Source organism: Macrotis lagotis, chromosome X, assembly GCF_037893015.1.
Source record: "Macrotis lagotis isolate mMagLag1 chromosome X, bilby.v1.9.chrom.fasta, whole genome shotgun sequence".
Lineage (NCBI taxonomy): Eukaryota > Metazoa > Chordata > Mammalia > Peramelemorphia > Peramelidae > Macrotis > Macrotis lagotis.
The window spans coordinates 383,038,986-383,065,125 of record NC_133666.1 but is presented as its reverse complement, the minus strand read 5'-3'; the positions used below and the strand labels follow the sequence as shown (position 1 = coordinate 383,065,125).

Below are 26,140 nucleotides of genomic sequence, written 5' to 3'. Positions count from 1 at the left end.
TAAGGTATCGAAGGGCCTGGAATGAGATATTTCAAAAAGCAAAGGAGCTTGGAATGCAGCCAAGAGTCTACTTGCCTGCAAAGCTGAGCCTTCTCTTCCAGGGAAAAAGATGGACATTTAACGAAATGGAAGAATTCCAAAAATTTCTGATGAAAAGGCCAGAGCTAAACAGAAAATTTGGGCATCAAACAGGAGGTTCAGGAGACACATGAAAAGGTAAAAAAAGGGGGGGGGCGGTAAAAGAAAAAAATGCAATCCAGCAAGTTGAAACTGGCTATATCCCAGCATGGGAGTAAAAAAAAAAAAAGATTCTCATAAACCTTGAGAAATGTAACTCTTAACAGAAAGAATACACCTAGCCAGAAATGATGGACATTCATGACCTATCCATGAGACTACTATCTAATGGGATGTAACTGGCTTTAACCCCACATGGGAGAAAGACTAATAATTTTGACTCTATTCGATAGAATATACAGAACTAAAAGGGACAGACACTTAGAATTTTCTATGACTTAGATAGAATGATCTACTGCCCTAAAAAGGGGGATAGGAAAGAGATGGGAGGTGGGAGGGGATTGAATGGGGTAAATCTCATTACACTAAGAGGTACAAAAAACCTATGGTAATAGTGGAGAAGAAGGAAGCAGAGGAGAAACACCTGAATCTTCTTCTCATCAGACTTGGCTTAAAGTCAACCTACACATACTCACTTAACTTATAAAACATCTAACCTTTCAAGCATTAAAAGGGGAAAAGGGGAGTGGGGGAAATAAGGGGAAATAACAAAAGGAAGGAAAGGGAAAAGGGAAAAAGGGAAAGGGGAAAGAAAGGGGAGGGTGTGATATAGGAGGGCAAACACACTGAAAGGGGTGGTTTTCAGAAACAAGACTGGGGAATATGGATAAAAGGGGGGGAAAGGGGGAAAAATACAAACAGAGTGAAGATAGCATGGAGGGCAATAAAGAATTAGTAATCATAACCTTGAATGTGAATGGGATGAACTCTCCCTTAAAATGTAAGCAAATAGCAGGGTGGATTAAAAACCAGAATCCTACAATATGGTGCTTACAAGAAACTCATTTGAAGCGGAGAGATACATATAGAGTAAAGGTAAAAGGTTGGAGCAAAATATATTTTGCTTCAGCTGAAGTAAAAAAAGCAGGGGTAGCAATCCTGATCTCAGACAAAGCAGCAGTAAAAATAGATAGTGTTAAAAGAGATAAGGAAGGAAACTTTATCCCCCTAAAAGGTACCATAGACAATAAAGTTATTTCAATATTGAATATATATGCACCCAGTGGGACAGCACCCAAATTCTTAGAGGAGAAGCTGAAAGAATTACAGGAAGACATTGACAGCAAAACTCTACTAGTGGGAGACCTCAACCTCCCACTATCAGATCTAGATAAATTGAATCATAAAATAAACAAGAAAGAAGTTAAGGAGGTAAATAGATTGTTAGAAAAATTAGATATGGTAGACTTATGGAGGAAACTGAATGGGGATAGAAAGGAATATAACTTTTTCTCTGCAGTACATGGAACTTATACAAAAATTGACCATGTACTAGGACATAAAAACCTAATGATCAACTGCAGAAAGGCAGAAATAGTGAATACATCTTTCTCAGATCACAATGCAATAAAAGTCATATGCAATACTGGGCCAAGGAGATATAGACCCAGAATAAATTGGAAACTGAATAACCTCATTTTAAAAATGAATGGACCAAAAAACCAATTATAGAAAGAATTAACCATTTTATCCTAGATAATGATAATAATGAAACAACATACCAAAACCTATGGGATTCATTCAAAGCAACCCTCAGGGGATATATTATAGCTCTAAATGCTTATATGAATAAATTAGAGAAAGAGGAAATCAATGAACTAAACATGCAACTAAAAAAATTAGATAAAGAACAAATCAAAAATCCCCAATTAAGTACCAAATTAGAAATTCTAAAAATCAAAGGAGAAATTAATAAAACAAAGCAAAAAAACTATTGAATTAATAAATAAAACCAAAAGTTGGTATTATGAAAAAACCAATAAAATTGATAAGCCTCTGGTCAATTTGATTAAAAAAAAGAAAGAAGAAAACCAAATTGCTAGTATCATAAATGAAAAAGGTGAACTCACCACCAATGAGGAGGAAATTAAAGTAATAATTTGAAATTATTTTGCCCAACTCTATGCCAATAAATTTGATAATCTAAGTGAAATGGATGACTATTTACAAAAAATACAAGTTGCCCAGGTTAAGTGAAGAAGAGATTAAATACCTAAACAACCCTATCTCAGAAAAAGAAATTCAACAAGCCATTACTGAACTCCCTAAAAAAAATCTCCAGGGCCTGATGGATTCACAAGTGAATTCCACCAAACATTTAAGGAACAATTGGTTCCAATCCTATATAAACTCTTTGGAAAAATAGGGAAAGATGGAACTCTGCCTAACTCTTTCTATGAAACCAATATGGTACTGTTACCTAAACCAGGAAGAGTTAAAACAGAGAAAGAAAATTATAGACCTATCTCCCTGATGAATATAGATGCAAAAATCCTAAATAAAATCTTAGCAAAACGACTACAACAAGTCATCACTAGGATAATACATTATGATCAAGTAGGATTTATTCCAGGAATGCAGGGTTGGTTCAATATTAGGAAAAGTGTTAGTATATTCAATTATATCAACCAGAAACCTATCAGAAATCATATGATCATATCAATAGATGCAGAAAAAGCTTTTGACAAAATACAGCATCTATTCCTACTAAAAGCACTAGAGAGCAAGAATAAATGGACTGTTCCTTAGAATAATTAGCAGCATCTATCTGAAATCATCAACAAGCATTATATTTAATGGGGAGAGGCTAGAGGCATTCCCAATAAGATCAGGGGTGAAACAAGGGTGCCCATTATCAACACTACTATTCAATATTGTATTAGAAATGTTAGCATCAGCAATTAGAGAAGAAAAAGAAATTAAAGGAATTAGAATTGGGAAGGAAGAGACAAAACTCTCACTCCTTGCAGATTACATGATGGTCTACCTAGAGAATCCCAAGAAATCAACTAAAAAACTACTGGAAACAATTAGCAATTTTTAGCAAAGTTGCAGGTTATAAAATAAACCCTCATAAATCCTCAACTTTTCTATATATGTCTAAGAAGAAACAGCAGGAAGAGCTAGAAAGAGAAATCCCATTCAAAGTAACCTCAGACAATGTAAAATATTTGGGAGTCTATTTGCCAAGACAGACTCAGAATCTTTTTGAAAACAATTATAAAACACTTCTCACACAAATTAGATTTAAATATCTGGGCAAATATCAACTGCTCATGGAAAGGTAGAGCTAATATAGTAAAAATGACAATTCTACCGAAACTAAACTATCTGTTTAGTGCCCTACCAATCAAAATTCCAAAAAATTACTTTAACGAGTTGGAAAAAATTGTAAGTAAATTCATATGGAGAAATAAAAAGTCAAGAATTGCCAGGAGCTTAATGAAAAAAAGTGCAAAAGAAGGTGGATTAGCCCTACCTGATCTAAAATTATATTATAAAGCATCAGTCATCCAAACTGTTTGGTATTGGCTAAGAAATAGAGTGGTGGACCAGTGGAATAGACTAGGTGTAAAAGCAAGAGATGATTATAGTAATCTGCTGTTTGATAAACCCAAAGAGTCTTGCCATTGGGATAAGAACTCCCTCTTTGATAAAAATTGCAAGTTAGTATGGAAGAAACTTAGATTAGACCAACACTTCACACCCTTTACCAAGATAAGATCCAAATGGTTACAGGACATAGACATAAAAAACAATACTATAAGCAAATTAGAAGATCAAGGACTAGTCTACCTGTCAGATCTATGGAAAGGGGAACAGTTTATGACTAAGGAAGGGTTGGAGAACATCACCAAAAACCAGTTAGATGATTTTGATTACATTACATTAAAAAGCTTTTGCACAGATAAAACCAATATAACTAAGATCAAAAGAAATGTAGTAAATTGGGAAACGATCTTTACAACTAATGATTCTGACAAAGGACTCATTTCTAAAATATACAGAGAACTGAGTCATATTTTTAAAACAAAAAGCCATTCCCCAGTTGACAAATGGTCAAAGGATATGCAAAGGCAGTTTACAGGTGAGGAGATCAAAGTAATCCATAGCCTTGGGAAAAAATGCTCTAAATCATTAATTATTAGAGAAATGCAAATTAAAGCTTTCCTGAGATACCACCTCACACCTCTTCGATTGGCCAGTATGACCAGGAAGGATAATGATCATTGTTGGAAAGGATGTGGGAAATCTGGGACACTTTTACACTGTTGGTGGAGCTGTGAACTCATCCAACCCTTCTGGAGAGCTATTTGGAACTATGCCCAAAGGGCAACAAAAATGTACATACCCTTTGACCCAGCAATACCACTACTGGGTTTATACCCTGAAGAGATGAGGGAAAAGGGTAAAAACATTACTTGTACAAAAATATTTATAGTAGCCCTGTTTGTGGTGGCAAAGAATTGGAAATCCAGTAAATGTCCTTCAATTGGGGAATGGCTTAGCATACTGGTATATGTAGGTCATGGAACACTATTGTTCTATTAGAAACCAGGAGGGACAGGATTTCAGGGAAGCCTGGAGGGATTTGCATGAACTGATGCTGAGTGAGATGAGCAGAAGCAGAAAAACACTGGACACTGTAACAGCATCATGGGAGTGATGTTCAAGCTTGAAGGACTTGCTCATTCCATCAGTGCAACAATTGGGAACAATTTTGGGCTGTCTGCAAAGGAGAGTACCATCTGTATCCAGATAAGGAGCTGTGGAGTTTGAACAAAGTGCAAGGTCTATTCCCTTTAATTTAGAAAAAAAACAGATAGCTTATTGTCTGATCTTGTTACCTCTTAGACTTCTCTTTAAGGATATGATTTCTCTCTCGTCACACCCAATTTGGATCAAGGTACAACATGGAAACAAAGTAAAGACAGATAGAATTCATTCTCTGGGTGGGGGGGGGAGGGAAGCATGATGGGGGGGAAATGTAAAACTCAAATAATATCTTTAATAAAAATAAATTTAAATTAAAAAAAAGAAAGTTTATTATGATATGTATAGCAACACTCCAAACAAAGTAGGTACTCATTGATTGAGGAACAGATGAAAAAACCATGCTGTATGATTATAATATTATTGTGTAGAAAGAATTACGAAGAAAAGTACTTTAAAGGCATATCACGTAAGCAGAAATAGGAGAATAATATTCTCAATGACTACAAAAATTCAAATGAAAAGAATGCTTAAACAAAGATAAACTCAAAATTCTAAAAAAGTCATGTTTATTCTTGGAGAACAGAGTTAATGGCCCTTTCTTCCACTAGACAGAGAAGTGGGATACTATCAAGACAAAATACTATATATATATGTCAGTTATAATCTCTACATTGAATATTTTTTGCTCATCACAAAAGAATTGGTGGGGTGAGGAAGGAAGTGACCGAAAGCAATAAGTAAAAGTCATTTTTCAAAAGAAAGTTGATAATTTATGTTATATTGTAAAGCAAAACTCTGAGAATTGAAATAACCATTTTTTTTAAAAAAATTTATTTGCATTTCAGAAGCAATATGCAAATATTTATTTAAAATCTGTACTATCATGCTTATATCTTCTGGTTTTCCCCCATCAACCAAGACTGTCCATAGAGATGTATACTTTTTTGTTTTTTTTTCAAGGCACTGGGGTTAAGTGACTTGCCTAAGGTCACACAACAAGGTAATTATTAAGTCAGGTTTTCCTGACTCCAGGGCTGGTGCTCTATCCACTTGAGCCACCTAGCTGCCCCTATACTTGGTTTTTGGTGAAGTCAGTAAGACCTTTCTTCTGAAATCTTTCCTAATAGCATAAAATGGTCTAGATAGAAATAACTAGCCAAATTTCCAGTTTCTCACCTATTGACCATTTGGTTATTTATTAAAAGAATTATTTTCTGATATATAACGATGTTGTATAGTATTCTGTAGTTTAATGAATCATTCTCAAATTCAGTAAAAGTTGGAAATTTGATTCTGTTTCTGAGTGCCTTTTTCATTGAGGGTACTGGAATAATGTAACTTTAATTTCTTTAATGTTTACAAATTACATAACTTTTCTGCAAGGAGAAAAACCTTAAAAAGTATCATCTAAAGGTAGGTATATCACAGTTCAGGTTTATATAATTTGTCTTTTAGTGGCACTAAATTTTTGGACATTCATAAAGCATAAATTTTGTGGCATTTTACATAGGCAGGGGTATGATCTTTGTAAGCACTAACTGAAATATTGACTTGTGCTCCAAGAAGCCCTGAAGCTTTCTAAATTTCATTATGCAACTAGGGTAACCAACAAATCAACAAAATTGTATGACCATAATATGACAGGAACATTTTCCCCTTTAGAAATCACTTTGCAGAAATAATGGAGTCAGTCTGCTTTAAAGGCCTGAAGCATTTAAAAATTCAAGTCAATGACTATAGAATTTCATTACCTTTCTTCTTACATTTCTAATTCAGAACTCCATAGATATTTAAAATTTCATTGTTTTTATCTCATCTACCTAAAAACACATTAATATGTAATTATTAACTCTGAGATTTAATATTCTCTTGCCTATGTACTGTAATATTCCTGAAAGCCAGCATTATAGGTTTGAATTTTTTTCCCCAAAAAACTTTCCCTAATTTAGATTTATGGAGCCTGACAGTTGTCTATCTGAAATTTCTTCAGAAATATTTTTCTGATTTTAATTTGACACTGATAGCATATTAACTTGTCTTTTCTAATCATTGGCAACCTATTCATCATAATAGCCATGTATGAATATTCTTATTGAAAACTTATCATCATACCACTCAGTTAAGTGGTCTTTTTAAAAATCAATACCTTTTTTTCACATTAGACATTTCTCAGTATATTTTTCCTCCTTATTAAAATTTCACTTGCTATTTAAAAAGTCAAGTGAATTACCAACAATGAAGTAAAATCTGTCAATATGTGCTTCATTGCACACTCCCACTTTCATGTAAAGAGGAAAGGATGTGTTTCATCCTTTGTTATCTGGGGCCAAAATTTTTCATTGCATTTAGTATGAGTGTAACTACTATGTAGTGTTGTTTTAGTTAGAATAATTTTAATTATTGTGTATATTTTTCTCTGATATTTTTTATCTTATCATAAAAGTCTTCTCATATTTTCTGAAGTTCTCATTTATCATTTTATGGTACAATTATATTCTTTTTTTTAGTGTTATAATGTTATAATTTGTTCAGCAATTTATCATTGTATAAGTACTAACTTTGTATCTAGAAATACTGCTATGAATATTTTATTATAGTTTTGATATTTCTTTCCCAGGTAATAACATTTCTTGGTCAATGATTATAAACAGTTTAGAGATTTTTCTTACATAGTCAAAACCATTTCCAGAAAGGTTGGACTAGTCCATAATTCTGCCAAGAATATATTGAAATAATTGGTATACTTGTTTCTCTTAAGTACTCAAAAGACAGTATTTATATATTTTATCACTTTTAGTGAGTATGCAGTGAAACTTCCAAGTAGTTTTCATTCCCATTTATTTAATTACTAGTGATTTGGAGAATTTTTTCATTCGGTTATTTGTTCACATCTTTTCTCCTTTTATATATTAGTAAATGAATTTTAAAATCATATTATTTTTATTAATTCCTAATATATCTTGGATATAGGTTATGTTTTACATCAAATGTTCCCCACCCCCATTTTATCATTCTATATCTTACCTACTTTCATTGATTTCATTCTTACAAAAGCATTTCAATTTTATGTAATTGAAATTCTCTTTTATCTGTTGAACTCTATTACTGTTTTTGAAGAATCCTCCCTCTAACCATAAATTTGAAAGTTACTTCTTTTTGTCTACTTAAGTTTTTTTTTTTTTAACAATGTGACCTATATTTAGGGTGCTTATCCCTTTGAATATGTTGATGATGATTTTGATAAAGAAGCAAGGAAAGTTACTAGATTGATCAAAAACTCATACAATAATTAAGTATAAATTTACATTTTAGTTCCTTAGTTGCATTTGGAATTATCTGGTGTTTTCTTTATTAACTTGTTCTCATAGAAATCATATAATTTAGAGTTGGAAGATTAGATAGAGATGAACTAATCTAACCTTTTAGTGTTATCTAACCACTTCTTTCTAGAGCTGATGAAACTGAGCTCAGAGTTGGAATAGTTTGTCAGTCCTTAATTTAGTTACAGATCACAAGTGAAACTAGGACAATTGATTCCTAGTTTAATATACATTCTACACTAATGTACATTCTACACTCAAATAGAAATGCAACCCTGCTAAGCACATACTGACTTAGGAGACCACAAATTTACATTATCTATGTGATATTATCTTTTTACTTTGTTAGACATTTTCCAGATCCATTTTAATCTGCTTGGCTACCAACCAGTGGGAGTATTACAGTGCACACCATTAGTTTACCTCTTTATTTTTTTTGCTAGTGTTAATTATAAAAATTAAGACAGAATTATAAAAATTCACAAAATTCATAGGGTATAGAGCTGGAATTTTTAAACATTCTTCTGCCTTTAGGTAATGGTTTAGAATTTTTACATCTACTGGGCAGCTAGGTGGCTCAGTGGATATAGCACCGGCCCTGGAGTCAGGAGTACCTGTGTTCAAATCTGGCTTCAGACACTTAATAATTACCTAGCTGTGTGGCCTTGGGCAAGCCGCTTAACCTCATTTACCTTGCAAGAACCTTAAAAAAAAAAGAGTTTTTAACATCTAAAATATACTGTGTGGATTTGATTCTTAAGATGGGTTATCTTCAGATTCCTACAAATTTTATAACAGTGAAGCCCCAAGAAGAGCTACAGGGCACATAAAATTGTGTTTTAGTATAGTTTTGATAATTTTAAAAATTGCATAACTGTTTCCTATAGGTGCAAGTGGAGACCATGTTTATACCCATTGTTATACAACTGAAAAAGAGGACTTCGGTGCACAAGATGCAGCATGGCTTGATACCTGGGTTTTTGATCAGGTTAAGGTGAATATAATTTTATATTATTCACTTTTTAGGAAATATTTTACAATTGATTAGCTGATATTTGTAGTTCGAAGTACTGTTATCTGGTCTGTATATAAGCATGGATGCCACATTAATTTAGTTTCTACTTGTCATGAATGGATCACATCACATACCAGAAAAATTACTTTAAAATATTCAATTCTTTAAAAATGCATTATTTTGGGGCGGCTAGGTGGTGCAGTCAGGGCGTCTAGGTGGCGCAGTGGATAAAGCACTGGCCCTGGAGTCAGGAGTACCTAGGTTCAAATCCAGTCTCAGACACTTAATAATTACCTAGCTGTGTGGCCTTGGGCAAGCCACTTAACCCCATTTGACTTGCAAAAAAAAAAAACCCCTAAAAAAATGCATTATTTTCTTCCATCCAACTTTTTCTCTTCAGTCTTCCATTTTTGTTGTTGTTTTGTCTTTTTCATTCATGTCTCATTCTCTGTGATTCCATTTGGAATTTTCTTGGCAGAGAAACTGGAGTGGTTTGCCTATTCCAGTTCACAGATGAGGAAACTGAGGCAAACATTGTTATTCTTTTTATTTTACTTTAAGGCAATGAGGTTAAGTGACTTTCCCAAGGTCACACATTTAGATAATAATTAAGTGTCTGAGGCTGGATATTTATACTCAGTAACTCCTGACTCGAGCGTCAGTACTCTAGCCACTGTGCCATCTAGCTGCCCCCAAATTGATATTCTTCAAAAACAAATCTGATCACATCATACTCTCATTGAAAAATTGTGAATGATTCCTTGTTGATCTTCAAGGTATTTGGAATCTATCTCTGTATATTTTTCTAATCTTAATTCATATTCTTTTCCTTCATCAAATCTCCATCCTTTTCAAACATCAGTTATATATCTATTCCCTATAGAATAGCAAAAATAGTATCTTCTAATACATGCTTCTAATCTGAATCTAATAGCTTCTTTCCTTCCTCACTTCTTCATTTTGAAGTCCCCAGTTCACTTCAAAACATGAATCAAATACTGGATTAAGTACTATTTCCTGCATGAGGTTTTAGCCTGCCTGCTTCCTCTCTTCTTCTACCATCCCCTCAAAATGTTTAAATTAATTTGTTTATATTTTATATTTCTATAATGTGTGTGTATGTGTACGTACACATATATGTTGTTTTCCCCTAGTAGCTCATAAAAGTTTGAGGGCAGAAATTATTTTTGTTCATGCCTCTAGTGTCACTATGAATGAAGGAAAAATTTACTGAATGTTTATCTAATTCAATTTGTAAATGTCTTCAAATTTAAGAAGTGCCTTTTAAAAACACTAGATGTTGTTTTATAATTATGCTTCTTTGAACAAAATAATACAGAGGCAAATAAATTTGACTGGAACTCAGTAATCTTGGGGTTCCTGTCTTAGCCATCCCCAGTTGTCTGTTCATTCAACCTACTTTAATTCCCTTGCTTTAAGTTCTCTGTTTGTAAAACTTGCATAATAATGCTCATCCTCTTAGCTTTATAGGGATTCTTTGAAGATCAAAGGAGAAAATAAATGTGAAAGTTCTCTTTGAAAAGTTCTTTTATAGTAGAAGTTATTTATGAATCTCATAAATAAAGCTCTAAAAGCTTACAATTTCTTCCCTGCATTTTATACACACAAAAAAAGATTGGATAAACAGAAAAAATTGATCAGTTAGAAGTCTATGATTTTTACACCCTGAAGAGATGTGTATTTAGAATTTAAAATTATCTAGAGGACAAGAATCGTAGTATTTTGAATGCATTATATGTAAAGTCATGTTATTGTTATTTTTGCTGTTTTTAAATAACTTGTCTCTGAATTTTATTCTGTATGTTATGCATCCTTTCTTTTTACTGTCTCATTATCAGTAATAAATTGTTTTACAAAAGTCTCAAACACTACATTAATTTTGTGGGAAGAAATTACTCTGTGAACATTTTGTGAAGTTAGACATAGACTATATGGTTAAGTATATGTATTGACTTATTTATATTTGCATCAGAGGCAACATGGCTTAGATTTGACAGTCACCCTGAAAGTCAGGAAGACCTGGGTTCAAATCCTACCTCTGACACACACTCTGTAATACCTCAGGCAAATTATTTAAAACTCTCAGTGTCCTAAGCACCTATTTAAGACTAGAAGTTGTAGGGAAAGTACCAACCTACATTAGAAGAAAGGAATTTCCTCTCCTGAAAATTCCTTATACCATTAAAATGACAGGTCCAATCTCTGTCTTTATCTCTTTATACTTATTTTTAATTCATTTCACTTGAGTTAATCTTTTTTTTAGTTAAATTAACAGACATGCTTGCAGGTTCATATGCTTATGAGTAAATTCTGAATCAGTTATCCTAGTTATCCTAGACTTCTGAAAGTAAATCTTATTCAACCTTTCACCATGCTGAAATTGATTTAATTTTTATTGAACTGTCCTTCATTAAATGTGCATTTACTCTAAATGAAATTAGATCATTTGATTATGATTAACTACTTTTCTTAGAGATTTTCTTCCATTCCCTAATTGGCTTAGAATTTTAATCTACTTTTTGCATTATTTAATCTAAAGTTTTCATTTTTAAACTGTTCCCCATTGACTAATGAGAAATATTAATCTTGATATATGATCATTCTCATGTCTGCAAACCAAGCTATCACTGATACTTTTATAATCTTATTTTTATATCTGGTTTCATTTTTTATTTCCTTAAAATTTTGTCATTTTTAATATTTCCCTTTGACTGCTATCCAGATTTTCATTTATTTCTAAAAAGTTTTATGACATCTGAAGCCTAAATTATTTAATATGTAGTTCAAAATAATTTAATCCATTAAAATTTTCTTTATGTTTAATATCATACTCCCAGTGCCCATTATATATTCTATAGAGAACTTATTTTTGTAATATATTTGTATCATGATTTTAAGCAAAAAAAGCAGTCTAATAAGCACTCCTTGTGTATAAAGCACTGGAGATGCAAAGACTGAAATGCAGATCAACTCTTGGCTTTGAGAAATTTGCATTCTCCAGTGATTATTACAAATAGAAAGAGGAAATGGAAGAAGAAAGCACTATCAGCTGATAGAAGAAAGGTTGCCAGTCAATGGCAGCCATCTAAAGCACTTTTTTTTACTCTGAACACAGCACACTCTTTTATTGATTAATTTCATTTTAACTAAGTTAGACATGAACTTTTCTTAAATGGAAATAATTTTACCTTCAAATTATTTTCCCCATATTCCATAATAATTATAGAAATACAAGACTCACAGATTTCTTATATGAATCTTTAAGTACCCTAACAAGTGAAAATTTTATTAAAACTTAAGCTGCTTATCATTAAGTAGAGCAATTTAAGAAAATATTGCCTCATTCCTTATATTCATTTTCTAATTAAGTAATTTTATTTTGATTTATGGAATAAAACAAGCATTTCTATAACATTGTATAATTAAAAAAGGTGATTGAAAAGGAAACTGCAATCTACTATGTATAACTTATTTATTATAAATATACAATAAAGTTATGTAAATTTAATTTTTCTATTTTTTATGGCTACTCTAGACATAAATATGTGTGTATATTCTCACATAATATATACATAATATATATATATATATATATATAGTTTTTTTATACATTCTTCTATTTATTCTTTCTCTGGATGCAGATAGTATCTTTCTTCACTCTTGAAAGAAATTATTATAAGAGGTGAATGTGATGAGGAAGTACATTTTAGCAATGGCGAACAATGTTTTCAAAGACCTGCAGGACTATCATTGATGCCTTAAAAGGCAGCTAGATGATGCAGTGGCTAGAATGCTGGCCATGAATAAAGGAGGATCTGAATTCACATCCAGCCTCAGACACACAGCCCAAATGGTGTGACCTTGGGCAAGTCACTTCACCCTGATTGCCTCGTATCCAGGGCCATTTCCAGTCATTCTGATCCATATCTGGCCATTGGACCCAGATGGCTCTGGAGGAGAAAGTGAGGCTGGTAACTTGGCACAGCAGCTCCTCACTCAGATCTAATTCATGTGCTCATCATAGCATCACCTCCCTGATACTTTGGTCTTCTTCAAGAATAAAGGACAAACATAATTGCAAAATCTCATAACCTTTTCTCAATTTTCATCCTTTTAGATCTCATTACATATAGCCTTTGACATTGCCAGTCCTTCTCTCTTTCTTGATAATCTCTTCTTTCCAAGTGTGCATGATACTATACTATTTACTAAACTCTGACAGCTCTTTCTCAGAATCGTTTGCTGGATCTTTATCCAGGTCACACTCATCTTACATGGTTCTGTCCTGTGTCCACTTCTTTTCTAACACTATACTTTTTTTCCTTTCTATACCTTTTCATTTTGTTGATCTCATCTACTCCCATAGATTCAGCTATCATTTCTATTCATTTGATTGTTTTATTTGACAGCCCTTGATGTCTCTTTCCTAACTTCCAGACTCCTAACTCTTATTATCTTACATTAAATGTTCAATATAAATCTTAAACTCAACATATCCAAAATTAACTTACCATATTTCCCCCTAAATTTTCTCCTTTTCTGAATTTCCCTATTTTCCCCACCATTCTCCCAGTTACCCAGGTTTGCAATCTAGGTGATATCCTTGACTCCTCATTCTCTCTCAGGTCTCATATGCAATCTATTTTGATTAAGTCTCCTTCTGTCCTTTGACACTATAAGCCTATTACAGTCTCTTATAGCCTTACTTCTGGACTATTGCAATAGCCAGTTAGTTTGTCTCCCTGCCTCAAGCCTCTCCTCACTATAGTCCATCCTCTATTCAGCTGCTAATTTAACTGTTACATACTGCCCTCCTTAAGCAAACTCCAATAGCTCCTTATAACCTCCAGAATCAAATTTTAAATTCTCACTTTGACCCTTTACAGGCTGGTTTCCTCCTCCTTTTCCATTCTTTTTACATTTTACTCCCTTCCTACCTTACCATATATTCTGCAGTTCAGTGATACTGTCCTCCATGCTGTTCTTCTCACAAGATCATCCATCTTCTCACTCCATACATCTTCACTGGCACAGTTAGTGCCTGGAATCCATTGCCAGTCCTCCATACCTGGATTTTCAGCTTCTTCACCACCTCCTGTCTTTCCTGGATTTCTTCAAGTCTCAAATAAAATCTCTTGTTCTTTGAGAATCTTTCCTGACTTTCTCCAGCCCAACCCCCTACTCTCCAACTGCTAGTGCCTTTGCTTTGTTGACTTTCTGAAATTTACCCTGGATATGGTGTGTTTGTACAAAGATGTTTGCTTGTTATCTTGTTGATTAAACATGAGCTCCTTGAGAGTAGGGAATGTTTATTGCCTTTCTTTGTGTCATCAATGATTGGCATAGTGTTTATTAACTGAGTTTGACTAGTATATGAAGTTTATTCGGGAAGTGATGTGAAAAAAATGTTTCAAGGTAGGCCAAGGAGCCATTTTAGTAGTTATATGGGTAATAGATTGGAAAAGAATAAGGTAGAAAAACAAATAAGAAGTTATTGCAGTAGTCCAGTCAAGATGTGATGAGGGCCTAAAGAAGGTTAGTAAAATACTGTGGAAGAGAATTGACAGTACTTGGCAGCTAACTGGATTTAGGGAATGAGGAAAAGGGAAGAGATGAGAAGGACTCTTGAGGTCACAAACCAATCTCAGAATCAAAATTAGATATTGGGAACCCAACATTCTAAATGTTCGCTTGAAAAATGAATATAAGTATCCATTTTCTGATTCTGCTCTAAGTTAATTTGTTTTCATTTTACTAGTTATTGTTTTAAAAAACTACATCTGGAATTCATTCAATCTTTCCAAAGTTTGATTGTTTTAAATAAATATTATAATCAGCCTTTCTATAATTTAGACATGGAATTATTTTCAGGTGGTGTGTATTTAGGAGTCCTTGGTTTTTCTCATAAATTGTTTTGGAGTGTTAGATAAATCTTTTATGATATTCTAATTATTAGTTGCAGATATTTAACCAAAACTTCAATTACTTGATAATTATTTGAAAGATCATTTGCCAAATATAAAAGTTGGTTCTTGTTTTCTCTGTTGTGTGTTTGTGTGTGTGAATCACATTCACCTATTTTACTTTGTGTTTGAAAGGAAAATAATAATTTTTTTATAGAATAATTTGCCTTAGTTCTGATTTGAAAGTATTTCCAAGTTAAAGCTAAAAGTTTTTTCTTTGATTTATTATCCTAATTATGACCAACTACTCAAAAGATTTAACCTGAAGATTGCACATATTCCTCAAAGCTAGTTTTTGAGTTAGCATAAATTTTCAATTCTGTATTCATTGGACTGCTTTTTTTCCTCCACATAATCTTTGTTTTTAAGTTTTCTTTTCTCCTCACATTACTATACATACTAGCAAAACAAATTCCCACATTGGATATGCAAAAAGAAATGTCTCAGTCAGCATTTTGAATTCATCATCTCTCTAATAAAGGAATGTTTACCAAGTTTCATCATAAGTAATCTGAAATCATTGTTATTTGTTGCATTAAATATAGTTCCTCGGTTTTTGAAAGTTGTTTGTCTTTCCTTTATTCTTGTTATTACATTCATTTTTCTACCCCCTTCAGTATCAATTTATACAAGTCTTCCAGGCTTTTCTGAAACCATCTCCTTGTTTGTTTCTTACAGTATATCATAGAAAAGAACTGCTATAAAATTTATTATTGTTTTTAGAATTTGTCTCACTTGGTACCAATCCTTCTCTTAATTTCTTCTCCTACTTCTTCTTCTCCTCTCTTCTTCTTTTCCCCTTCTGTTTTCCTGCTGTTTGAGGATGTATTTCTGCACCCAATTGTGTTTATTTTCTTCTTTGACTAGTTCATGCTTAGAGGAATTCTAGGCTGGCAATCCATAGCTCTAGCTCTAGTCTTTTATTAGGATTGCTTGGTTGGAAGTCCTCTATTTTATTAAAGCTTCTTTTCTTTCCCTTATAGGATTATATTCAGTTCTGTTTAGTTATTCTTGTTTGTAAACTTATGTCCTTTGTCTGAAATATTGTATTTTGAACTCTGCTCCTTTATGATAGTTGCTGATAAATTGTTTTATATATATATATATATATATATATATATATATATATGTTTAAAATGAGAACATATATATATATAAAATATATACATGTATATATATATGCACATACACATACATCTAAAAAGTGCTTTGTAGCATTAAAATGATCTATAAATGGTAGTTATGATAATTCAACAAAATTTTGACTTCTTTCATTTTTTTAGAAGAATTCTATCAAACTTGTTCCTAGTCTATGTTTTACTTCAAGGCTTAGTTTGTAGATATTTTGAGGTCTTTGTCTTTTTCAGACTTTGTATCTTGAGCATCATTATCACTATAATAGTTCTCTCTATGGTGGAATTATTTTTTTGTTCGTTTAATCAGTTTTCCAACCTTTGTCCTGACTTTCGGCTAAGGTGAGGCTTTGTGGACTTATGTGGGAAATGACTAGGGTAGTTAATTGAGTATTATAATCTTCTAGGATTTCAAGGATACCTCAAGCTAGGGACCTGTATGCTTTTTTTTTTTTTGATGATTCCAGTGTTCTAATGCATTGACAGTATAATTTCTGCCCTCCTGCTCTAAGCTCTTCAGGTTACTGTGTGTTTGGGTCAGATAAACAAGTCTGTGAAGCTTGATCTGACTGGAATTCTAATAGACTACTTCAGGACTCAGTCACTCTTAGCCAATGACAAAATTACAAATTCTGCTTAATTCTAGGATTCCTGGCTTGATATTCCCTTGCTGGCTGCAGACTGGGAGGAAAATTGGAATTAGACCCCATTTTGCTCCTGGATCAGGAGCTATTGACCCCTCAGTTGCTGCATGCTTTTGAACTTGTTTGGTGTACCCAAGACCTCTCCTCACCCTGCAATTCCATGAATAGGCGCTTTCCTTAATCAATCATAGATTTGTGTCCTAGAATTGGGTAGTGAATCACACAACTATAATACCTAGAAATCATTTGGCCATCTATTCCTATTTTATCACCACATTAATATGGTGATAAAAATAAACTCTGCATGTTTTAATGGCTAACCTCCCTTTCAGCTTTCAAATTCTATGACTCATCACTTAATCTGTGTGTGTGTATATATATATACATATATTTTTTTTTCCTAGATAATGAGAGAATGAACTGGGTAGTTAACATTTTGCTTCTTATTTAACTTCCATTAATATATTTCTTAGGGGAACTAGGTGACTTAGTGGAGAGAGTACTGCTTCAGGAGTCGGGAAGATCTGAATTCAAATCCAGCCTCAGGAACATCCTAGTTATGTGACCTTGGGCAAGTCACTTAATCTCTGTCTGCCCCTGAAGAAGGAAATGGCAAATCTTTCCAGTATCTTTGCTAAGAAAACCCCAAATGTGATTATGAAGAATTGTACACAACTGAAATGATTGAACAATAAAAGTACACCTCTTATTAATTGATGGTCATTGTTAACTGCACGCAGCTAGATGACACAATAAATAGAGCCCTGGGCCTGGTGTTAGGAACACCTGAGTTTAAGTCTGGCCCCAAACACCAACTGGGTGACCCTGAGAAATTTATTTAATCTCTGTTTACCCTAATATCCTCCTTGGAAAATGAGTGTAACAGTACCAGCTTCTTAGGGTTGTTGTGAAGAACAAATGAGGTAATAATTGTATAAAACTTAGTGCCTAACTCTGTAGGCAATTTGTTAGTTATTATTACCATTGTTGTTATTATTTGATCTGGACTTCTGTTGATCTGGACTCATATTACTTTGTATCTCAAACCTATAGTTTATGAAATAAATTATCTTTTTATTAATACATTCTCAGTGAAATAGCTCTTCTCTTTTTAATTCTGTTATGTCACAATATTATCTATTATTATATCACTATATCATCTTACACAAAAAATTTTTAAAAAAATATTCTACATAATACCACTCATATTCCAAAGAGAAAAAAAGAAAACCAAAAGAACTTATTTATACAAAAATATTTATAGTGTCTCTTTTTGTGTTGGCAAAAAATTGAAACTCAAGGGGATGCCCATGAATTGGGGAACAAATTGTGGTTGTATGATTGTGATGAAATACTATTTCTTTTACAAGAAATGACAGGCAGGATGGTTTCAGGAAAATCTAGGAAGACGAATATGTACTCATGCAAAGTGAAGTAAGAACCAGAATATTGTATATAGTAAGAGCAATTTTGTCAGAATGATCATCTATGAAAAACTTAACTACTCTGATCAGGTCAATGATTCAGAACAATTCTAAAGGAACCATTATAAAAGATACTGTCTGCCTCCAGAGAGAGAACTAATGAACTCTGAATTCAAATTGGATCATAATTTTAAAACTTTTGTTTGTATTTTCTTTTGCAATGTGGCTAATACAGAAATGTTTTACATGACATCACATATATATTTTACCTTCTCTAAGTACAGGGGAATGACAAAAAAAAGAGAGAGAATTGGAACTCAAAATTTTTAAAAATGAGTGCTAAGAATTTTTTACATGTAATTGAGAAATATTTAACAAAATAAATATTTAAAAATAGCAGCCTTTAAGATTTGAAATGGGAAAAAGGGATAGAAGAAAGATTGACATACTTAATAAAAACAAAATATAAACATTATAACTTAATTTTTCTGTGGGCTATCCTCTTTATGAAAGATTTTTCTAATTATGTTATTCATTTAATATACTGTCAAATAACAAAATAGTGATTGAATTTCTCAAAAGTTTTTTTAACTTATTCATTCCATATAGGACTTTTTCCATTCTGCTAAAAGTAACCAGTCTTTGTTCTCAAAACTGAATGAAGAGAAAATAGTGTTGTTCTTGCATTTGCTGGGAATAGACACAAATGGGCATGCTCACCGACCATCATCAAGGTAATTTCAAAACTGTTTAGTTTGCTTTGACCATTTTTTTTTTTTAGATTTTTTTGCAAGGCAATGGGGTTAAGTGGCTTGCCCAAGGCCACACAGCTAGGTAATTATTACAAGTCTGAGGCTGCATTTGAACTCAGGTCCTCCTGACTCCAGGGCTGGTGCTCTATCCACTATACCACCTAGCCGCCCAACTTTGATCATCTCGAAGAAAAGATGTTAACTTTTTTTTAATGTATAAATGCTATATTGTGCAGTTTGATGACATAGTGGATTGAGAGCTAGACCTGAAGTCAGAAAGACCTGAGTTCAAACCTATCTCGGACACTTACTAGCCTGTGACCCTGGGCAAGTCAGTTTCCTCAAATGTGAAGTGAGGATGATAATAGCATCTACCCCCCACTGTTATGAGGACCAATCAGCACAGTGTCTGGCCCATATATATTAACATTAGTTATTATTATTATTATTATTATTATATTATCATTATCATCATCATCGTTATTATTATTATTAGTTATTTGGTATTATAGTAAGCAAAAGTAATTCCACTAGAACTGGAGTCAGAGGACTCTGGTTGGAGATCTAACTTTGATACTTGACCTTTAGGTTGTTAGTTTATCTTTCTGAGCCTTTGTTTTTTTTCCTCTAGAAAATAGTAATAATAATAATTGCCTTACCAACTTATGATTGTGAAAAAATCAAATGAGAAAAATATATGCAGAAAGGTTTTATAAATTTTAAAGCACAGTTCAGTTAAGCTATATTACTCTTGTCAACATTAAACAGGCTCTGGAGCTCTTGTAATTCCTCATTCACAACCATAGGCTGGATCCCCAGAGAGTGAGAGACTGGCTCATGGTTTTACCAGTAACTCTGAGGGATTCAGGAGTAATTTCTTAGGATGCAGTGGACAGAGTGCTGGCTTTGGAATCAGTTCATATCTGGCCTCAGACACTTACTAGCTGCGTGACCTTGGACAAGTCACTTAACCCTTACTGTCTCACATCCAGGGCCATCTCCAGTCAACCTGATTCATTTCTGCTCACTGAATCCAGATGGCTCTGGAGGAGAAAGTAAGGTTGGTGACTTAGCATACCCCCCCTCCCCTAATCAAATCTAATTCATGTACTTGTTATGGTGTCAACTCCCTGATGTCATGGTCTTCTTCAGAATGAAGGACAAAAGCATTTCTTTACAGTGCATGCATCAGAGCTCCCAAAGCACCCAAAATATGTCCAGTGTAACTTAACTATAGTTCATTTGCCACCACCCCCCAACATGTATTTGCCTCATACAACTTACAGTTAAGGTAAATTATTGCAAGAACTAAAGTACAACAACTTGCCAAACTGAGAGCACATTCTTCTCTACTACTTTGGTCTCTGGAGAGAGTAGATTTGTTCTTGAAATGTTATTACAAAACACATCTTCCCAAATGAGAAATGCTTTACCACAGGGGAAAGGTGGACTCAAGCTTAAAATGCAGAGTTTGCTAAAAGACCTCTCACCACTTCTGATTAGATGGAATTTCCTTTCCCTCTTGTGGAATCTTCATGAAATTACCCCTTTGGTATGATGTAGTTTTTTGCTGAGCTCTTTGTAGAGTCCAGAAGTTGACTTTTTTCAGTTGTCTCTAGTCTACCCTTAGTTACCAGTGCAATCACTGTCATCAGACACTGCTGTCTGGGGACAGTGCTCAGATGTTCATGAAAAATGCACAGTCTTCTTCCCTTTCAGAATTCACAAGGTTATCCTATTTGAGAGAGGAAAGTAGGGGTAAATACAGAGTGTTGGGTGAGAGAGAGAGTGATTCTTTATTCCCTTCCTATCTATTCCTTGCCAGAGTCTTGGCTATGGAACTGTTCTCTCTACAGGGCTGACCACATACTGGAATTGCCATGATTCCAGACTGGGTTATCAAGGGTCACAAGACATGATTGAGTTTCTTCAGCCAATTCAGTCCATTTTTTTGTATGACATCATTTTATTTCCTCTACCTTCTGGTAGCTTTGACACTTCAAAAAAAATTAAGAATTTGTTTCACTTAATTTAATGTCTTTGATTAACTGCCTTAATAGAGGTGTTCTTACACAGTATTGTTATCAGGAGTGGGAGAGATTGATTAATTAAGTAACCTTTGACCTTTACATGAGCAATGTTAATAATAGAGAAAATAATCTCTCTATAGTAGTTCATGTAGTGTCTTATATATAAATGTGCTCCACAAATAGAAAATAATGGAAACAACAAACATAGAGAAGTTGGGAGATGGGACTGGTTTAGGGTAAAATATTAATTAGTTCACTGAAAGAGAAAGTGGAACCACTAAGCATGTAAGAAGAAGACCAAAGAAAGGGACAGTGGCTAGGAGGAAAGGTGGATAATTTCCGTGATCAACCCTGTCAAAACTGCATAAAGGTCAAAGTAGATGACAACAGAGAAAAAAATGATGACCTTTTGAAAAAAGCAATTTTAATAAGAGAAATGCCATGGAGAAGATTGTGAACTAGGCAAAGAACTCAGTGGGAAAAGATGGTAAAATGATTTGATGACCAGTTAAACAGCATTAAAGGGGTGAGAGAAATGGATGAAATTAATTTTAAGGAGAGGTTACTAAGCAATGGTAGCAGAGAAAAGGTCTAGAAATTACAGGTAGGGAAATGGACTCTAACTACTCTTTGTCCTGTGTGTTGGGTAGGGTGGTGGGTGAAGGGAGAGAGAGAGAGAGAGAGAGAGAGAGAGAGAGAGAGACACAGAGAGAGACACAGAGACAGAGAGAACCAACAGCTTCGTAGGGGGTAGTATGCAAGGTAACAAATGATAAGAAAACCAGAAGAAAGCTTGATTTTATTGGGCATCAGAAGATGTCATCAGATGTAGGGGAGTTGATTATCAATATCGTAGGGTTTCAGAGAACAGATGGGAATCTTTTGAGTGTAAAGATGTAGACTTTGTCATATCTGAGTCTCATCACTGAGGGTGCTCCCTGCAATACTAGATTGGAGTTCCATTCTTCCTCTTAGTTGATGCTTGTCCATTCCATTCCTCATTGAAGGTCTATCCAATATTCTGGGATTTCTTCTGATTCTTTTAAATATCTCATTAGTACTAATATGATGACTGGATTACCTTATCATTTTCCATTCTCAAACAGAAAATGTTTCATGAATTTATCCTTAATTTTGAATGTATTACTTTTCATTTGTCTTGGTTTAAATTTATCTTTACCTTGACTTTAAATAATATCACTGATAAAATAAATTCATTGTCTTTCAGTTTAAATTATACATGACAACTTTCTTTCAAAGTTAGAAGATATTGCTAACCTTTAACATAACCTGTTTATACATATAGTAATGTTACATTAATAGGATAAATGTCTTTTGTTTGTTTTTTTGCAAGGTAGTGGGGTTAAGTGACTTAGCCAAGGTCACTGCTAGGTAATTATTAAGTGTCTGAGGCTGGATTTCAACTCATGTCCTCCTGACTCTAGGGCCAGTACTCCAGATACTGTGTCGCCTAGTTGCCCCTAGGAGAAATGTCTTACAAGATTTTCATACTTGGTGGTATGGTAAAAGTGTTACAGTATGTTGATGTGGAATAAGCGCTTGTGAATGTTCAATTTTTGTACAGCTGTAATTAAGAGTCCACATTTCACTAGAGACATTGAGAACAAAAGGAGTTCAGAAAGAGATTCATGTTAATCAGGAAGTTTATATCCAAATCTTCTTTGTAGTTATTGTGTTCTTCAAGAGAGAAAAAAAAAACATGTTCAGTTGCTCTAATTTTAAAAATATGCTGGTATGGGTATTTAAAGAAATTTTGGTTACTTATAGGTATGACAATTTCTTGCCAAACCAAACAAATTTTGGATTGCTTTCATGTAACTTGTAACTGCTTTCTTTTCTACCATTTCACAGGGAATACAAGGACAATATAAGGAAAGTTGATAATGGAGTGAAGGAAATAGTGTCCCTTCTGGAGAATTTTTATGAAAATGATGGAAAAACAGCCTTTCTTATTACCTCTGATCATGGAATGACAGATTGGGGTTAGTTATTTTAAATTGTAAATGTTTCCAATGAACAGAGAGAGATTGTGAGGTATTTTCTGTAGTTTACAAAGATTTTATTATTCAGACCATAGCAATATCTCAGAATCCACTTTAAGTGGTATATGATGTGTTTTTTTGCAAATTAAATAGAGTTAATTATAAAACAAAGAGGAAGGGACTTGTGTTTTTCTTGTGTGGGAGCCTAATAGCTTTCTTTTGTGAAGTAATACAAAGTTTTGGGAAATCAGAGAACACATGACTAGTATTTTTGTGAATTTTATGCGATGCTGAATGGCCTCTTGTCTAAGTCCATGCTATTTCATCAATTCACAAACATTTGTAAAGCTCCTTCTATAGGCAAAGAATAACTGTTAGGCCTTTGGGGGAATATAAAGAAGGAATTATATAGTATGGTAGTATCATAAGTACCCCCCAAAATTTTGGGCTGGCAAATGGAAAATAATGAGTAAGTACTTTTCCATTAGTATTAGACCCATATTTGATGCTGCTGTCACTGCCCTATCTCTCTATACGATGTTAGAAAAAAGTAGAAAATAATAATTTTCAATAAAGATAGCTATGGAAAAATAGGAAAAGCAATCCAATTGTAGATATTTGCAATAAATACTTTTAAGAATTAACATTGGGGCAGCTAGGTGGCACAGTGGATAGAGCACTGGCCCTGGAGTCAGGAGTACCTGGGTTCAAATCTGGCCTCAGATACTTAATAATTACTTAGCTGTGTGGTCTTGGGCAAGCCACTGAACCCCATTTGCCTTGCAAAGACTTATGAAAAAAAAAGAATTAATATCAACAAAATTCTATTTTCTACCTACTAACTCAAACTTTGATATCGGGTCCCAAGAATCATTTATAACAAAAAGGTGAATTAACTGAATGAAAAAACACTTATGGCAGTCACGATGCTAGGATGATATTTTTAGGAGGTCAAGGGAGAAATGAGTTTTTATTTTTTTTAAGGTTTTATTTATTTATTTATTTATTTATTTTACAGGGCAGATGGGGTTAAGTGGCTTGCCTAAGGCCACACAGCTAGGTAATTATTAAGTGTCTGAGACCAGATTTGAACCCAGGTACTCCTGACTCCAGGGCCGGTTCTTTTATCCACTATGCCACCTAGCCGCCCCAAGAAATGAGTTTTTAAACAGAGATTTTTTAACTGATTCCATAAAAATAATCATAAGGATATAAGTGAAAATTTTAGCCAAGCTATTTGAGTTTTTTTTTTATGAAAAATAAGTGAACTTTTCTAACAAATTAGTATTTCTGTAGGGTGTTAAATTTTGCCTTTTAATCTTCCTAGGATCCCATGGTGCTGGTCATGCCTCAGAGACTTTAACACCTTTGGTCTCTTGGGGAGCTGGAATCCGATATCCACAGCAGGTGTCAACCCAGCTCTTTGATGATGAATTTTTGGAAGGTATGAGAATACATCCTTAGCAAATTTTAAAAATAGCATGATTTTAAAATAAAACTTCACAAAATTTAGACTTAAGCAATTATACTTTCAAGCTATAGAGGTAAATCTCCCAATTTTAATTTAAATGCTCAATAACCATTTCCCTTATTAACTTTTATATTGTTTATATTCCTTGACTCATTATATGGCATGTTAAATTTTGAGAGATAAAATTACCTCTATTAAAAATTATTTTGGGGCAGCTAGGTGGTGCCGTGGATAGAGCACTGACCCCGGAGTCAGGATTACCTGAGTTCAAATCCGGCCTCAGATACTTAATAATTACCTAGTTGTTTGGCCTTGGGCAAGCCACTTAACCCCATTTGCCTTGCAAAATCCTAAAAAAAAAATTATTTTGTTAATTAGATTGGTCATTAACCAATAAATTTATGGTTAGTGTTTTTTTTTCAATAACCAAAGACAATAAGGGAATCTCTGAAATACCTCAAGTACCATTTGTCTTCCTAACAGCATATTATTGAGACCTCCCTGACAAGAAAAAGGAATCCTTATTTGGTGGACACCTAATAAGGAACTAGGCTAAGAGAATCTTCAGTCCCTCACCATTTCTTAATTGTCAAGGGTTGGGGGAGGGGAGGTCAACTGAGAAATTAATCCTGGGCATGAGATTCAATAGCCTCTTGGAGACCGCATAAGCAAATCTTTTCCAGATCTGGATCTCTTTGGCTTTATTTCTCTTTTGTGAGCCATGCTGCCTCAAACTCAAAGAGGCCAAGGTCACAGGAATGGCTCATGGCAACTGGTTAGCAAGAACCAGTTCAGTTTAGCTTTTGTTTATCAGATGAACCAGATCCCTAGGTTGGGCTGGTATGTGACTGCATTCCTCAGCTAGTTTCTGGAAATTATTTTTCTATGTGAAAATGAAATGAAAATTATTAATCAAATGATATAACTTTAAAATTAATTTTTCTTAGTAATGTCCATTGTGTTTGGGAAGTTTAAACCCAAATAGTTTTGCATTGAAGAGCAACAAAGTTTATTATGAGTCAAAACATGTCTTTCTAAATTTAAGAAATAGTTCAACACAATGGAAGGAAATTTAAGTTTTATTTCTGACGTATTTTTCAATATTCTGCTATGCTATGCTATATACTCATTCTCAGTTGAGGGGAAGAGATGAAAATATTAGGAGCTATGGGGGAAAGGTGAGACTGGGGGAGTGGAGGAGAAAAGGGACAGAATGAGTTGCAAAAGGAAAGTGGCCTCTTCTGACAGAGATCTCTTTATTTTATGAGAGGGGGAGTCCAAAATTCAACTTACTTTTTATTTTCATTTTATAACCAATCATAATGTTTCCCAGAAATTCCATGTTAAAAATTAAGATAAAAAATAAAAGCAAACAATTTCACAAAAATATTATTTATTTAAAACACTTGGTTTTATCTTGAATTTTGATAATCCCTTCAAATATTAAATGAGCTAATTAAAGTTTTCCATTTTAAAGTACATAAGATCACTGGATTGTTCAGTTCAATTTATTAATCTTTCTGAAAGACTTTTCAGTATATAGCATCCTTGCTCAAAAACCTTCAGCAAT

General features: G+C 33.6%; 1 protein-coding gene across 7 annotated transcripts in view; it reads left to right on the top strand.

Annotated features, from left to right (window-relative positions):
• Positions 1-26,140, top strand: part of PIGN (phosphatidylinositol glycan anchor biosynthesis class N) — a 214,839-nt gene that overhangs the window by 57,499 nt on the left and 131,200 nt on the right. For all 7 annotated transcript variants that reach the window (XR_012472589.1, XM_074207367.1, XM_074207368.1 and 4 more), the window contains 4 exons: positions 9,002-9,108; positions 18,924-19,048; positions 22,969-23,099; positions 24,427-24,543. Coding sequence is in view for 6 of the 7 variants with exons in the window: in XM_074207367.1 (XP_074063468.1) it covers positions 9,002-9,108; positions 18,924-19,048; positions 22,969-23,099; positions 24,427-24,543 (480 nt within the window). In the remaining variant the exon portion in view is untranslated. The remainder of the gene's footprint in view (positions 1-9,001; positions 9,109-18,923; positions 19,049-22,968; positions 23,100-24,426; positions 24,544-26,140) is intronic.